Source organism: Balaenoptera musculus, chromosome 8, assembly GCF_009873245.2.
Source record: "Balaenoptera musculus isolate JJ_BM4_2016_0621 chromosome 8, mBalMus1.pri.v3, whole genome shotgun sequence".
Lineage (NCBI taxonomy): Eukaryota > Metazoa > Chordata > Mammalia > Artiodactyla > Balaenopteridae > Balaenoptera > Balaenoptera musculus.
Window position 1 is genome coordinate 104370255 of NC_045792.1, and position 16592 is coordinate 104386846.

The 16592-nt window shown below is 57.8% G+C and overlaps 1 protein-coding gene across 8 annotated transcripts in view; it reads right to left on the reverse strand.

The window, feature by feature from the left end:
• PC (pyruvate carboxylase) overlaps window positions 1-16592 on the reverse strand; it is a 104322-nt gene that overhangs the window by 14492 nt on the left and 73238 nt on the right. For 4 of the 8 annotated variants that reach the window (XM_036860867.1, XM_036860868.1, XM_036860873.1 and 1 more), the window contains 8 exons: window positions 8410-8545; window positions 8110-8294; window positions 7320-7485; window positions 7081-7226; window positions 6841-6958; window positions 6400-6551; window positions 4404-4522; window positions 1981-2143 (listed from right to left, as the gene is read on the reverse strand). In XM_036860867.1, the coding sequence (XP_036716762.1) occupies window positions 1981-2143; window positions 4404-4522; window positions 6400-6551; window positions 6841-6958; window positions 7081-7226; window positions 7320-7485; window positions 8110-8294; window positions 8410-8545 (1185 nt within the window). Of the gene's footprint in view, window positions 1-1980; window positions 2144-4403; window positions 4523-6399; window positions 6552-6840; window positions 6959-7080; window positions 7227-7319; window positions 7486-8109; window positions 8295-8409; window positions 8546-12048; window positions 12265-16592 lie in introns of all 8 variants that reach the window. The other 4 variants (XM_036860869.1, XM_036860871.1, XM_036860870.1 and 1 more) reach the window with 2 other exon arrangements.

Here is a 16592-nt window from a genome sequence, read left to right on the forward strand (position 1 = left end):
CACCACTCCCTCCTCCCCAAGAGGAGCAAGGGGGCAGGACAAGGGACGGGGAGGGCGTGCCCCGCCAGCCCCAGGGCTTGGCGCCTAGCACTCAGGGCTGATGCGGAGCCTGCAGGGCACGGAGGGACCGGGGCAAGCAGGCCAGATCCCACCGACCTGCCACCCCGCCCGCCTGACCAACCCTCTTGCTTTTCAGGTTCATTCATTTGTTCACTCATTCATTCCACAGCACGTGTGCCCACCTTGTGCCAGGTAGTGGGGACAGAGCAGCTAAAACAGACCCCCTGCTCGCAAGGGGCTCCCAGCCTGCTGGGCGAAGGGGGCAGACAAACAAATGAGGAAGCACACAGACGGGTGACAAGGATGCTGCAGGACAGAGCAAGGCAAGCGGAGGCAGGCCGGGGGCGTTTAACGCACGGTGTCCCCCCACCTTCCCTGCCTTCCAGATGGGAGGAGCCAGCGAGCGGATGATTGACACTAGGAACAGGGAGCCAGGCCAGATGCAGGGAGACACACAGGCGCCCACGGGCCCAGGAGGGGAAGCGGAGCGAGGGTCAGAGAGGCGGCTCATGGGGACGCACGGGGGCTCCAAACGGTCCGATGCGGGCAGGGGGGCCACGGCACGGGGACAGGGGCTTGGGGCGTGAACATCTGTGGAGGGGGAGGGAGAGCCTGCGCCCGGGGCAGGGGACCCATGTGCGGCACAGGTCAGGGAGATGGGGAGCGGGAGGGACAGCCCGGGGGGCTTGGGACACACGCTGCACCGTATTTCCGCGTCTAAGGGACACAGGCCCGTGTTCGATAAAAAGGAACTCAATAAAATATTTAAGGGTGAACACGCAGCTGTGAGCAGGAACTGTCAGCTAAACATATTCTGTGGTAAACCAGGCTCGGAGGAGCCAGGCCCCGGAGGTGGAGGTGCCGGAAGGCAGCACTGCGTCTCGGAGCTGCCCCTTCCCGGCCGAGGGCAGAGAAGTCGGGGGCCGCCCAGCGCACAGCACTCTGGCCTTGGGGCTGGCCCCCACCTATGGACTTGGATCCTTCCAGAAATGGAACTCCGGCGGCAGCTCTGCCTCAAGCCGAGCAGCTCTATGCGGCTTTCAGAATCCAGATAGCTCCCCTTCCCTCCCCGGCCACCCCATGTCACTTGTCTCAGGAACTCAGGGTCTGTCTCAAAATCACCCTCGCCCTCCTCCCTGGACTCCTGCACGCCTCCTGCTTCCTCAGAAGCTCGGGCCATATGGGGAGCAGTAAACCGGCAGAGCCTGTGACAGCACTGCTGACGTGCAGGACTGGAGGCACCCTTAGCTGGTGGCATGAGACAGGACCAGGGAATAGGAGTCCCAGCAGGCCAGAGGGCTCCTGCCTGCAGCGGGCCCAGAGGCTGGGGCGGGAGGGGAGGGGAGGGGAGAGAGGAGTGCCCAGGGGAGGGGCAGGGGAGCCCGCCCAGGCCCTCTCTCAGCCCCTGACAGGCCGAACCTGCCTCTCAGTCTCCTCCCTGGCCCCCTCCATCTCCCCGACTCCCTCATTCATCCCTGATGGGTCCCTTGGCCCAGCCCGTCCCCTCCACTGAGACATAACGGGCCCCAATCCCTTGCTGCACCCAGGGTCTCCCTCAGACTGAAGGCAGGACAGAAGCCAGCAGCGCTGCTCGGTGGGCAGTGAAGCTTTGGGTTCTTGTGGCACGAGTCAAGGGCCTGGGCTTCGTTCCCAGGGACCCTGCACTTGGCACCCAGCTGGTCTGCTCCCTGTTCCATGTGATCCCCCCCGCTGGCCTTTCCGGCCTGTGCACATGGCAGTCTCTCCCCGGGAATGCTCTCCCCTTTAGTCCTGGACAGTGCCTGGCTCCCACGTACTCTCAGCCAGCTCAAGCCAGGGGCCTCCTTCACTGCCGGGCCCACAGGCTCCCTCGTGCCCCCCAGAGGAGCGTCTGCAAGCAGGCCGAGGCTGGTGGCAGGCTCAGTGGGAAGGCGGCCCTACCTCGATGCGGCCAGTGTCCGGCTGGAAGCTGCGCGAGGGGTCCTCAGTGGTGACCCGGCACTGGATGGCACAGCCGTTGATGCGGATGTTCTCCTGCCGCAGGCCCAGGTCGGGCAGGCTCCGGCCCTCGGCCACGTGGATCTGGGCGTGGACCAGGTCCACACTGCAGGATGGGGGACAGGCAGAGGAGGGGGAGAGCGTGAGGCAGGGGAGGGGCGAGGGCAGCCCCGGCCCCGCCACCCCTGCCGGCTGACCCTTCGGCAGCCTCCTCCCAACCAGACCAGGCTGGGAACCCGCAAGGTCTGAATGAGGAGAACGCGGCAGCCGGAGGGGTGGCTGAAATATTAGCATCTACCTGATCTTGCACCCCCTCCCAAACTACTCCTCCCCACGCTCTGCCCTACTCCTTCCCTGGGGTCTCTCTGTCCTCTTACCTCCCCCAAACCCTCCCTTGGTCAAGCCTGGATCTGAAGGCTCAGACCCTCATTCTTAAGAGCAGTATGTGCTACAGGGTGTGTGCTGGGTGGGGCTGGGGCCCAGTTTGCAAGATGACAGGATTATAGTGAAGGCCAGGCTTGTTGAGATGGGGCCACAGCTACTGGAGGGTCCACACCGGTGGGCGCCATCGTGGTCAGGATGCCACTCTACCATGACCTATGTTGCAGCTGGGCTTGTCCCCAAGAAAGACCCTTCAGAGAAGATCTCAGAGTACAGAGCTCTCCAAATGTGCCTGGTGTTCTAAGCACACCCTCGCTGACTGCCATGCTCCTAAGGACGGCAACAAATCTAAGTGGAACAGCTGTTAAAAAAAACTCAAGGTTTTAAATTTATTGTCACCGAGGCTTGTGATAAGGACAGCCTGGGAACTACCACCCTGGCGGATCTTCCTCAGTGCTTCGTATTTCCTGCTAAACCACTCCACAGTCGTGAGGATGATTACCACGCAGCGCCGCATCTACACACCGCAGACTATGGCTGTGCTCTTGCCAAGCGTCACCTCCACAGTAATGCTCTGAGAGTCACTGTCGTTCCCATCAGAGGAGGAGCCCGAGGGCCAGAGAGGCTGCAGCCCACCCAAGCTCTACGCAGCTAGTAACCTGGGAGGAACCTGCACCCCAGTCTGTGTCTGACATAAAACCTCTGCTCTCGAGCAAGCAAAGGCTCCCATCCTTAGCAGAACAGGCTCAGAACAGGCTCAAGATTGACGACAGTTTTACAGCAACGCAATGGGGAAAGTCTCACGGGGCCAGAGGGTGAGGCCGGAGCATGTGCCTCGACTCAGCCTTTACCTCGAGAGAGCAAGGACCCTGAGGCCTTCCGTGCAGCTGTCGGGCAAAGGCAGGCGCCCCAGCAGCATCCCCAGTCTCAGGTGGGGTCAGGGGTCGGGGAAGGAACTGTCCGAAAAGTTCCATGGTGAGATGGACTGGCCCAAAGCTAGGGTGTAACACTTAAAAGGCTCAATGTATGTATTTTGAAACAATGAAAGGCCATATTAATTGTTTATAAAATGGGCAGGTTTTTTTTGGAATGTCTATACGCAATGCTTGTGGGAGAACAAATTGGAACAAGGGATCTCAAAGGCTCTTTAGGTGAGATGTTGCTTATCCATTGCTCAGGTAATCCTACTAAAGGTGTCTGTCCTCAGAACTCTTCAGAGAGGTGGGCAAAGACTTAGGCCCAAAGATGTTAACTGACACACCCTTAATAACTACAAAAGCCAAACAACCTGATTGTCTAAAAATAGAGGAATATGTAGATAAGTTATAAAATACCCAGAAGATGCAATAGTGTGCAACCACTTAAAAGTATTTGGAAAGAATGGGAATGCCTTAGACAAATATTAAACTTTAAACGTAGAATAAAAGTTCTATACAAAACATCTCATTTGTGTCAAACTACTTATATAGTAAATAAAAATGGAAAGAAACCAAAAGATTTAGTGTGGGCGTAGGAGACACAGCACAGGGCTGGAGACGACCAGCTGTGTGACCTTGAGCAACTCTCTTAACCTCTCTGAGCCTCAGTTTCGTCATCTGAAAAATGGGGTTGAATGGCACCTTCTTCCAGTGAGGTCGTGATGTGCAGCACACAGCACAGCCTGCCGGGAACCTCCTCAGCATCCTGTTTCTGAGGGGTGGGGTCCTGAGTCATTTTTATTTGCTCCTTTGTACTAATTCTTACAGTAACCATGTAATGCTTTTATAATAATAATTTTCATAAAAAGTAAGTACCTGGATCCCTAAATATTCTCTACCCATGGACAGTGAGCCGAGCTCCTGCTGCCCACTCCCTAAGAACCACCTGGTGTGGGTTTCACACAAGATGGGGGAGACGCCCCTTCCCAGGACTGCTCCCCGCCATTTGCAGCCGCGGGCTGGTCACGGAGGCTGCCCCTGCGTCACTGGCTCGACCCCTGTGCTCACTCGGTGATCTCCTCGGTGACGGTGTGCTCCACCTGCAGGCGCGAGTTGACCTCAATGAAGTAGTGCTTGCCGTACTTGTCCACCAGGAATTCCACCGTGCCCGCGTTCTCGTAGCCCACCTGTGGGGTGGCCGCATCAGCAGGGCGCAGTGGTGGGAGCCCGATGGGGATGCAGGCTCACCCACTGGGCTGGTTCCATAATAGAACAGACTGCGGCAAACCCCGCCCCAACCGATGGCAGGCAGCCCAGCAGCCCTGACCCCGGGAGGCGAGAGCCCAAAACCCACAAGGGGCCCCGGCCTGGACATCTACCCCAGGCCTCCGCAGGAACCTCTGAGGGCTGCACACAGCTTGTCCGGGTGAGACACGAGCAGAAGCTCCTGTCTGGCCCAGACGGCACCCTCTACCCAGCAGCTCCTCAGCTTTTGGGCACAGGCCCACCTGCGCATACCCTGGCCTCTCCTGGACCCTTCTTATTCTTAGAGGGTCTTCAGAAAGTTCCCCTCTACTTTACTCCATCATCACTTCTGGCCACTACCCAAAGAGATGCTATTTGAGAGGAACCAACAGATGAGGCTCTAACTCAAAATACAAGCCTAATTCTAGCTTCACTTCTGGTCCTACCAAAACCACAAACTAGACTTTACTCAGCTCCCTCAAATCTGTTCTGGAAGGAGACACAGCACAAGCCAATAAATAAGACCAAACTCAAGGCAAGAATAGTCCTCTTATAAAGGAACCAAAATCTCAACTATAATCAGACCCTAATCAACACCTCATGTTAGCCGTGGCTGGCTTTCCATTTGGGGAAGGTTACAGAAGCGTCCGTGGTCCGTGGGCACGGGCTGCCTGAGAGCCTGAGGGAGCTCAGCTCTGGAAGGAGAGCAGGCCCAGGGGCCGGCCTGGCAGCCGGGGAGAGCAGATCTGAAGAGATGTCCACTCGGGCCTCTGGGATGGGGAGGCAGAGGCGGGGGTAGGATGCCTGGCCTCTGAGCCGGGGTGGGGTCAGGGGGGCCCCAGCAGAACAGAGAGCAGGGTCCCTGCTGCAGCCTGGTCGCACGTGGCAGGCACTTTCCCGGGCCGGCCTGAGGGCAGTCACCCCACATCCCTGCAGAGACAGGCGGAGGAGGACCCGGGGAGCAAATGGGTTGCAATAGAGGTGATGTAGGGGACAGTTAACAGTAAGCGAGGGGCTTCCCTGGTGGCCCAATGGTTAAGAATCCGCCTGCCAATGCAAGGGACACGGGTTCGAGGCCTGGTCCGGGAAAATCCCACATGCCGCGGAGCAACTAAGCCCGTGCGCCACAGCTACTGAGCCTGCGCTCTAGAACCCGTGAGCCACAACTATTGAGACCCCACGAGCCACAACTACTGAAGCCCGCGCGCCTAGAGCCCGTGCTCTGCAACAGGAGAAGCCACCACAATGAGAACCCCAGGCACCGCAACAAAGAGTAGCCCCCGCTCGCCTCAACTAGAGAAAGCCCACACGCAGCAACAAAGACCCAGCGCAGCCAAAAAAAAAAAAAAAAAAGAATAAGTGAGGAAGAGATGCCTGAATACTGTTCCTTAATCTTAACAGATGCCACTGACTCTCTCATTCCCTTTGTTCCAGGGGTTCGCTGGTGCTGTGCAGAAACTCAATCTGTGCAGAGGGCACTAAGGAGGGGCCAGTGGCTCTTTCCCTCCTCTCTCAGCCTTTCTGGTCTCCAGGCTTGGCCTCTGGGCCCAGCGCCTCTGCGGCTGCATAGCAAGGATCCCGAGGGCCCTGCATCAGCCCTCAGTCCTCCTGCCCCCTTCCCGGAGCTGGTCACCCTGGGCCTCCCTGCTCTGCAGCAGCTGGCCCACATCTGGACCCCAGCAACCCAACTGCCGGCCGTGAGGCTTATGCCAGCAGGAGCTCAAAGCAAGCCTGCAGGAATGGGCTCCTTGTCTCCACATGGGGAGGAGCCCGTGCCCTTGGCTTTCAAACTCTGTCCCCGAGAGCCCCTGCCCTTCACCTGCTTTGCAAGTTTGACAGAGTCACTGGTGAGCCGGCTCCGAAGCTGGGGGTCCAGGTGGGCAGCAGGGGCGATCTCGACCACCTTCTGGTGCCGCCGCTGGATGGAGCAGTCTCGCTCGTACAGGTGCAGGATGTTCCCGTACTGGTCCCCTGGGGTGGAGGTAGACTGCGCTCAGCTCCTCCTGGGATCCAGACACCCCTGAGCTCCTGACGTTCCCCGCGCAAGCACTGTGGCCGCTCGGCACAGGTCCCAGCGGTGGCTCAGCCAGGACAGAAACGGGCACAACGGAGGCCTCGGGCCCGACCAGCATGGCCCCACAGCCCACCTTCCTGGGGAGGGTCTTCCTGAGGGAGAGCCCCTGCAGCTTTCCCCAAGCCAGAAGGAGCGGGGCCTCTGCAGCTGCCTTGCGCTGTGGCCCCGGGAACGCGCCCCACTCACCCAGGATCTGCACCTCGATGTGGCGCGGCTTCTCAATGAACTTCTCCACGAACAGCGCCCCGTTCCCAAAGGCGGCCAGAGCCTCTGAGTAGGCCCGGGTGTAGTTCTCCTCCAGCTCCTGGGAGCGCAGGCGAGGGCCAAGGAGACAGTGAGTCCCAAGCTCGGCCATGCACGGCCCCGCCCGCCCCCAGCACCCCAGTCCTTCTGCAGGTGGTCTCCCAGCCCTCAGCGACTGCTCACCTCATAGCTCTGCACGACCCTCATGCCGCGCCCCCCGCCCCCATAGGCGGCCTTGAAGATAATGGGGAAGCCGTAGGTGTTGGAGAAATCGTGAGCCTCGTGCAGGGAAGTGATGGGGGTGGCTGTACCGGGGACCACGGGGACACCTGGTGGGATACGGGCAGGTCAAGCCGAAGCCCGCCAGCAGCGCCCCCGCCCCAGACAGCCCCTCTCAGGAGCTGCGTGGCCCCCATCCTCACCTGCAGCGATGGCGATGGCCCGGGCCTCCACCTTATCTCCCATCTTGCGGACCACCTCAGGGCTCGGCCCAATGAACCGAATCCCGGCATCCTGGCAGGCCTGGGCAAAGTCTGCTCGCTCTGACAGGAACCCATAGCCAGGGTGCACGGCATCCACGTTGTTTTCCTGGCGGGGGTGTGGTGGCGTCAGAAGAGTGGAGCTCCCCTCAAAGCCCTTCACACAGGCCCGCCCAAACCCTGCAGCCCTCGCGCCTGCCCCCACTCACCTGCTCCATTCATTCCCTCACTCACTCATTCCCTCACTCACTCATTCCTTCACTCACTCATTCACTCACTCATTCACTCACTCACTCACTCATTCGCTCATTCACTCATTCCTTCACTCACTCATTCACTCACTCACTCATTCCTTCACTCACTCATTCTCTCATTCCTTCACTCACTCACTCATTCCTTCACTCACTCATTGACTCATTCCTTCACTCACTCATTCACTCTCACTCATTCCTTCACTCATTCGCTCACTCACTCATTTGCTCACTCATTCACCCATTCCTTCACTCACTCATTCACTCATTCCTTCACTCACTCATTCACTCATTCCTTCACTCACTCACTCATTCCTTCACTCACTCATTCACTCATTCCTTCACTCATTCATTCACTCACTCACTCACTCATTCATCCCTTCACAGGGACTCACTGCCAGTAGTGTCAAGTTTTGGGGGGGCAGGCACAGGACCCAGGCCTGGCCCTCAAGAGGCCCCCAGCCCAGCCCAGCCCCGCTCACCTTGGCCACCTTGATGATGTCTGGGATGTGCAGATAGGCCTGCACCGGGGCGAGGCCGCGGCCGATGAGGTAGGCTTCGTCAGCTTTCTGCCGGTGCATCTGGCCAGTGTCCTGCTCCGAGTAGACAGCCACGGTGCGGATGCCCAGCTCCGTGCAGGCCCGGAACACGCGGATGGCGATCTCGCCTGGGGCCGGGGGTGGGCAACAGGATGGGAATTTAGATCCCCGGGTCCTAAGAGATGCAGAAACAGGGGCAGGGAGCTGGGGCAGGGGCTGGACGCTGGCTCCCGCTGTGCTCACCTCTGTTGGCCACCATGACCTTCTTGATGGGCTTGTATTCCAGGCGCCGGACACTGGGCGAGGCAGCGGGGGCAGTGGAGGTTCGGCGGATACCTAGGAGCCTCAGGCCCCCACGGATAGTTTGAAACTTCAGCATCTAGGGAGGGAAGTCATGGCCAGGTTAGAGAAGCCTCAGCTCGGAGGGTCCCCAGGAAGAGCAGGGGTCCTGCGCCAGCCTCCCGGCAGCCCCACATGAAAGCCAGCACCACTGCTGCCTCGATTCCTCCCTGCGGGGCTGAGTGACTATAGGGAAGGGAGCAAATTCACACCCAAATGGCACCCCAAGCTTACCCTAATACTCTCATACTCACTATAATTTCTAAAGCACCGCACTTCAAGCTTTTAAAGCAATTTCAGAGACTAGCCAGCAGCCCTGCATGACCACGGTGTGATGTCAGGGTCCCCTCTGCTGGGCACAGCTGTCCGGGCAGCCCCAGACTTCAGAACCTTCATGCCCCACACTGACCCCTGCGTCCCTCCCTCAGGGTTCCGTCTGGCTGGGCAGGGAGGGTGACAGTGGATCTCCCCAGGAGCGAACCCGCATCAGTGTGCTCTCGGGAAGCACAGCCTCTGCTTGGTTAAAATGCAGATTTCTTCAAACTGCAGAAACCTTCCTTGCTACAGGGGCTACTAAGTAAATTAGTCATGAAACCCAGCTGAGGGCCAGTGAAACGGGCCAGTCTCAAAAAGACAAAATACAGCATGATTCCGCTTAGATGAGGTCCCTAGAGGAGTCAAATTCACAGAGACAGACAGTGGGAGGGTGGGGGCCAGGGGATGGGGGAGGGGATGGGGAGTGTTTAAAGGGGACAGAGTCTCAGTTTTGCAAGACGAAAAAGTGCTGGAAATGGCCAGCAGTGATGGTTACACAACGATGTGAATGTACGTAATGCCAGTGAACTAACTATACACTTAAAAATAGTTAAGATGGCGAATTCTGTTATATCAATATATATTTTATCACAATAAAAATAAATTGAGGGCAATTTACATCCCAGAATGTAGAACATCTTCAGCGGTCAACCACCCGCCTCATTTTACAAATGAAGAAAACCAAGGCCCAGGCGAGCTTTAAGAAGTGTGTTCAAAGTCACACAGCTGTTACAGCAGAGCCCAAACTGGCATTTGGTCCTTTACTCCTGCTCCGGTGACTTTATCCAGCTAACCACATGAACTATTTCTTAGTAAAGTTTAAATGCTTGACTCAACCATTTTGTTTTAAGTAAGGAGCACAAAAATATATATATATTTATATATAAGAACCTCAGCATCACATTATGGCCAACAAGACGGATAAGGGGAAATAAAGACCAAATAGAAAGACAAGAGAAGAAAAGAAATAAGGAAATAAAGAGAAGAAAGAGAGAAGAGGGAAGCCCTCAGGCCAGGGGAGAGAGGGCGGCCTGCCGAGCATCAACCCCGCCAGGCACAGCACCAGGCGAGGGCGGCGAGAACAAGGCAGGAAGGCCTCGGCTCTCACAGGTGGCAGACCCAGGGACGGAGAAGAGAAAAGGAAAAAAACAGACAGAAATAAGGTCCTTTCAGATCATGACTCGTGCCCCAAGGGCAAGAAAACAGGTAACATTCTGTGAATTAGTGGGTGGGGGGCTGGATATTAAGTGGGCCTCTCCGAGGAGGGCACAGACGTGGGGACCTAAATGGAGGAAGCCGCAGCCACACACAGATCTGATCTGCAGGGAACGCACCCCAAGCACAGTAACAGCCATGGCCAGGGACCCGAGGGAAGAAGGAGCTGGGTGTGTCCAAGAAAGATCCGGTCTGACAGCTGGGGGCAGGGACACCACGGCTGAAGGTGGGACGGGCCAGGCTGCCGAGGCCTCTGGGTGCGTCCGCCTCTCATCCAACATGGCGGTGGAGGGCACGACCTGCTGCGTGTTTGGAAAAGATGCCTGGGTTGGGAGCAGCGAGGACGGAAAGAGGGTGCACGTGTGGGGCTGTGCAGGGGCTGAGACAGAGACAGCACCTCTGACTGGGGGGGACAGAGGGGGTGGGGAGGTATTTGGGGTACAACAGGCTAGATTCGCTGAGACCCACTGTGGAAGATGAGGGGAAGGAAGAAGCCCAGGATGGGCGACTGGAAGCGCCTCCCGCACCTCGGGAGAGACCAGACTGGGGGTGGGGACGGGCTGCCGAAGAGGTCAGAGCCAGGCAGGAAGCCTGGGTGCTTCAGCAAAAGGCTGGGGTTGGAAGCCCTGGGCCTGGGGCTTTATTTATCTTTTATTTTTATTTATTTATTTATTTTTATTTATTTATTTATTTATTTTATTTATCTTTATTTATCTCTTTCTTTATTTCCAAATAAAGAAAGAGATCCCTGGAGGTTATGCCCCCAGATCTGCTGGGGACAGAACAGTCAAGAGAGCAGCGGCGGGTGCACCAACGTTGAGTCTGGATGAGGAGGGAGAGCCAGCGAAGGAGGCTGAGGGAGGAAAGCCAGGAAGCGCCGTGGGGCTGGGGCAGAAGCTCTCGGGAGTTGACAGCCAACAGGGGCAGAGGCGAGGGCGGGAGGTGGGCGCCCGGGGTCCCACCCAGCAGTGCGAATGTCAGGGGTGGGCAGCAGCGTCTCTGGGCTCTGGCTCCTCTTCTAAAATGGAGCACACAGTCCTTACTTATTAATACAAAGTGGACGAACCTGGCAGACACCCCAGTACGCGCCATGCAGGTTAACATCATACCAGCAGGAAACGGCCATCACATGCCTCCCGACGGGCGGCCAAGAAGGACCTGCGGGTGTTCCTGCCACAGATGCCCAGCCTGAGTCTAATCGGGAGGCAACACAAGGCAAACCCAGACTGAGGGACGTTCCACCAAACCACTGGCCTGCACTCTTCACACGTGTCAAAGGTCATGAGGGACAAAGACTAAAGAACTTCCAGGTTAAAGGAGACTAAAGAGCCATAACAACGAAATGCACATGTGCTCCTGGATTGGATCTTGGATTTCAGCTGCGATAAAGGACATTAGGGGGACAACTGACAAAATTTAAATAAGGTCTGTACGTTAGAAACGAGTATTGTGTCAATGTTAATCGTTGTACTGTGGTAACTTTAGAGAATATCCTCATTCTTAGGGAAAAAACACTTAAGTGTTTAGGAGTTTAAGGGCATCATATCTGCAACTTACACTCAAATGGTTCAGGGAAAATCATGAGAATACTGAAGTAAATGTGGTCAACAGTATTTGGGAAATTAGGGTAAGGGGTGTGAGAGAATTCTCTGTACTGCTTTTGCAGCCTGTCTGTGGGTCTGAAGGAAATAAGCCATGCTCCAGCTGACGCCGATGGAGGAGCTACCCAAGGGAGCCCCCGGGACCTGCTCACAGTTGGTGCCAATGTACCAGCTGGGCCTCAGAGTGGAAACATTTGACTCCCACACCTTTCTGAAAGCCAGTGAACTTCAGATGCTATCCTGTTATCTCCCCCTCACAGGTCTACTGGCAGCACCTAATCCTCTGCACCGGCTTCCGGATTCAGACACCCACCCACTAGGAGGGAAGCACTTTCCCAGCGGAGCAGCCAGAAGCAGGCAGGCCCTGGCGGTCGATGGCGCACACCCCGGGGAGCAGGTGTGGGATGCAAACCTCACCCTCGTCCTGGGCACCAGATGCCTGCTCTGCTCAGGGCTGCAGGAGGGATCTTCCTCACTTATCTACAGGTGAGCAGCCTTACAGCTGGTACCACTGGCACGGAGATTCTCCATCCTCCAGGGACGTTTCAACTATTTCCAGGGAGGCACGCTCCTTTCTCCCGCTTGGGTGGGTTTACTCCTGAGGACGCCTTAGGCACTACGCATTGTCCTGTGGATAAATAGACATTTCTGTCCTCTCCCCAACCACACATGCCCCAATCCCTTTTCCAAATAAAGAAAGAGATCCCTGGAGGTTATGCCCCCAGGCTGGGTGCCAAGTGCCTCCCTAGCTCAGTCAGCAAACAAGGGAGTCTGAATTATCCGGCCTTAGAGACCCACACACATTTCTGCATTTGACCCTCACACATGCTCTAGACAGCAAGGGCTTCCCTGGCATCCCACTTTACAAACCAAGAAACCAGGGTCTGGGCACTGGGTGGCGGAGGTTGGGGGGGGGTCTGAATGCCCCAGAACCCCCTGTCCTGTGCAGACGGAAGCAAACATCGGCCTGGACTTGAGACCTGAGCAGACCCTGGGGTGCGGGAGTGAGCAGGCAGATGTTTATAGAAGGGGAAAGGTCACGGTCCTTCGCTGAAGTCAGAGCAGTGGGGAAAGTGGGCAGAGGTCAGCCCACCCACCGGCTGGCAGACCAGTGTGAACCCGGAGTCAGCAGGCCTGGGTCTGGGCACCTGAGGCCTCATTCCCCCTCTGTAGAAGTGGCTAACACCACCCCAACCTCAGCAGGTCGTCCTGTGGATCACTGAGCAGGGGCCCTGAGCGCCATGCCTGGGCGATGAACGTGGCCGCCATCGCCATCTTCCCACTGGCCTTTCCTCCCTGATGAGTGCGGGGCACGAGAAGGAACCCCCGGCTCTGGCGCCCACACCCGCAGGGCTCTCATTCCCGCCCAAACCAGCGATGCGGCCACCCGCCCAGTGGCTCTCGCTGGACAAGGGCCGGCACATGCGCACACGGAGAGCGGACCGCGTTCTCGGGTGGGAAGACCCACACCCGACAAGAGAGCACCGGGGCACTCACCCCACACCAGCCAGGCACCCAGGGCTGCTTCTGCCCAGGGAGGCCACGCCATCTGCTCGGCCTGAGTCACTGGCCCAGGGTACAAAGTTCTCCCGCCCCAGACTGCTGGAGGCAGGGACGGCTGCCAAGGCTGAAACTGGGGGAAGGGGCGCCCCGGAGCAGGGGAGGCAGGGAGGCTGGGTCACGCAGGCAGCAGGAGCTTCACAGCCCAAAGCCTGCTCCCCGATCCCCAGGGACAGGGAAAGAGCATGAAGGAGGTGTTCTTTTTTTAAAAATTAATTAATTAATTAATTAATTTGGCTGCGTTGGGTCTTCCTTGCTGCGCGCGGGTTTTCTCTAGTTGCGGCGAGCGGGGGCTGCTCTTCATTGCGGTGCGCGGGCTTCTCATTGCAGTGGTTTCTCTTGTTGCGGAGCACAGGCTCTGGGCATGTGGGCTTCAGTAGTTGTGGCACACAGGCTCAGTAGTTGTGGCTCGCGGGTTCTAGAGCGCAGGCTCAGTAGTTGTGGTGCATGGGCTCAGTTGCTCCGGGGCATGTGGGATCTTCCCGGACCAGGGCTTGAACCCGTGTCCCCTGCATTGGCAGGCGGATTCTTAACCACTACGCCACCAGGGAAGCCCGAAGGAGGTGTCCTGAGGCAGGACACCAGCCGGGAGCGGGACAGCAGACTTCCTGCTGCCCCTGCAGGTGAAAGGCACAGAAACGTCAGCCAACAGGCAGAGTGGGGTCTGGGGAGCCTGGTCAGACGGGGCCCTGTGGATGCCCGAGGGCACGGGTCACACTGCCCCTCAGAGCCTAGACACAGCCCCGTAGCTCAGTTCCCGGCTTAGTCGCAAGCGACCCCCACCCCCTGACCCCGCAAAGCCAGGCTTGGGTCCTGAGGACACAAAGGTGAATAAAAATCCTGCTGCGTTCCCAGGCCACCTCAGAACTTGGTTAACCCAGCACCCAGCCTTTTCCCTTGTCAAGTCCCACTCCCCTCCCAGACCTGAAACCCAGGGGGTTCGGCTGCCTGGTGCCTCCTAAGGCCTTTCCAGAATCAACTTCAGCTGGGAGAAAACCTGCAGGACAGAGGTGGGCCACCTCACAGAGGCCTCCCTTCCAGGAAGCAGGCCCTTCGTGGGTCGAGTGTGTGATGCATTCACTCTGGCTGTGTCGAGCCTGAGGGTCCGGGGTGGGCCGAAGGAGGAGCGGAGTGGGCGGAATCCCGCTTGGCGTGGCGGAGGCGGGCAGGCAGGCACCCGGTGAGGCCCGGCCGCAGCAGCCCAGCGCCTGAGGTGTGAGCGTGGCCAGGCCTCAGGGGACCAAACTCCCTTCTGCAGCCCTCCTAGAGGGGCTGCCTCTGGCATTCAATGGGACCCCCGCCCTGAGGCCAAACTCTGGCATCCTGGAGTGACCTGAGTGCCAGCCCCTCCTCACAGCGCCACTTTCGCGGAGCACTGGCCTTCCCGCAAGCACCGTTGCAGGTAGCACCCTCGTCCCCTCACTGCAGGGCAGAGCACAGGTGATGGCACCGGTCACAGGAGGGCGGTGGGGGCAAGGCCCAGGCTCCCACCATGGGTGCCACACTGTGCCTTGCTTTTGGGCTTTCGGTTGCGGGATGGGAACCCAGATGTCCTCAAGGTCGTTGGCAGTTTGGCTGAAAATCTTCCTTAAAAACGCCGAGGCCTTCGTTAACCAAACCCGACGCCCTGGGAAGCCCTTGTGTTCTGTTGCATCAGCTGACCTTGCCCAGGGGAGCCACAAGCCTTCAGCAAGGGCGGCTGCTCTGCGGCCGGACGGACGGGACTCCCCCACTGGCTGGGTTCCCCCGGGGGGGGAGGCCCCTTGGAGGAGCCAGGGCACAGCCAGCCTCTGGTCACCTGCCTCGGGGACGCCACTTTGCCTTGCTTAGTGCCAGTGGCACACGTGAGCAAAAATCTCCTTTTCTGACCTCAGAGATGGGGGAGTGATGAGCAAGAGAAAAGCAACCGCCACCGCCCAAAGATCCCTTACCCGGTTTCCTCTCCAGAGAGCCGACAGGCCCAGAGAGGCCCGTTTGCTATTTTTGCAAATGCCAGCTGACAGATCCCTTTCCTTGGCCCCGGGTTGTGCATTAGAGACGGGGAGGAAGACGGCTTTGACTCTCACTTGGGACGTGTAAACAACGCCAGCAAGAATGAGGCACAGGGAGGCGGGGAGTGTCGGGAACACCTGTTTCTCCCCCGCTGCCTCTCAGCGTGACTCCACAGACAGTCTCGACTTCTCTTCCAGCTTCAATCCTCCCCCCAACACTGAATGGATAAGCTCAGTGTTCTCCTTCCAGAAGGGAGTGGTGACGATTCAGTCACTAGGGTGCTGACAACAACCTGGGGCACGAGGCAGGGGGAGGTAGCGACATCGTCTGCCAGGCCCGGTGACCTGACCTGACCTGCCATCCAACACTCGCCAAGCTCCACCTCCGTGCCAGGCCGGTGCCAGCAGGTGGGGACACAGCGGGGACCAGCACACCTAGCAGAGTCTCTACTCTTTCCCAGGCACTGGGCTCCGCACGTACTAACTCAGGTCAGCCTCACAGCTGCTTATCACTCCCTTTGACAGAAGGAACCAGGCATAGTGGGATTAAGTCACACTCAAGGTCAGCCAGCAGGGGCAGTTCTGAGCCCACTCTGTTCGTCTCCTTCTAGAGCAAGAGCGCTGACCCATTAGGGCGTCCTCACCTAACTAAAGGAATACGTTATGGCTTTCGTCAGAAGCACAGCGTGACAGGCACTTGGAAACCAAAAGCCAAAACCCCACTCCTGATAAAAATGTGTTACTGCCTGAACTCCGGCAGGGCCACCAGTGGGGCTCTGCACTTCTCACCAGGGAGCAGGCTAACAGTGCCAGCAATCATGTGTCCCTGATGAGCTAGGGCAGTTTCAATTCATCCAATAAATCATCAGAATGTCACTAGAGGTCCCATTACTTCAGACCTAAACTACACCTCACAGGCTGTCTCTTGCGACCAAGAGCAGCACAGAATTCCACTGTCAAGCCATCACCATCCAAATTTTGGTCCAGACAATAAAGCTACTGGGCTCAGGGTGGACGTGCTCTCAGCCAGAGCAGCCTTGCTGGGATCAGGGTAGGCGGCCACTTGAATAGCTGTTGTAGCCAAGCATCGGGCCCTGGAATGTTCCTTCGAGGATCTGTATTGCTTCCACCCTAAATATCCCTGTTCTTCACACAGCAGCTCCTGCAGACTCAGAGGGCAACCGTGGGCAGGAGGCACAGAGGAAAGGAAAGCCGTGGCCCTGCTTTGGGGGTGGCTGGCTGATGTGTTAGTTTTGGAAGCCCACAGCCTGAACCGCCCGCCCCCGTCCCCAAGCCCCTGAGCACATCCATCTCAGACGCGTGCTGGAGCAGCCAGATGGGGTGAGAAGGAGGGAGAGCGGGTCAGAAACAGGCCCCAGGAGTCTCCAAATTAACTAGTGAGGCT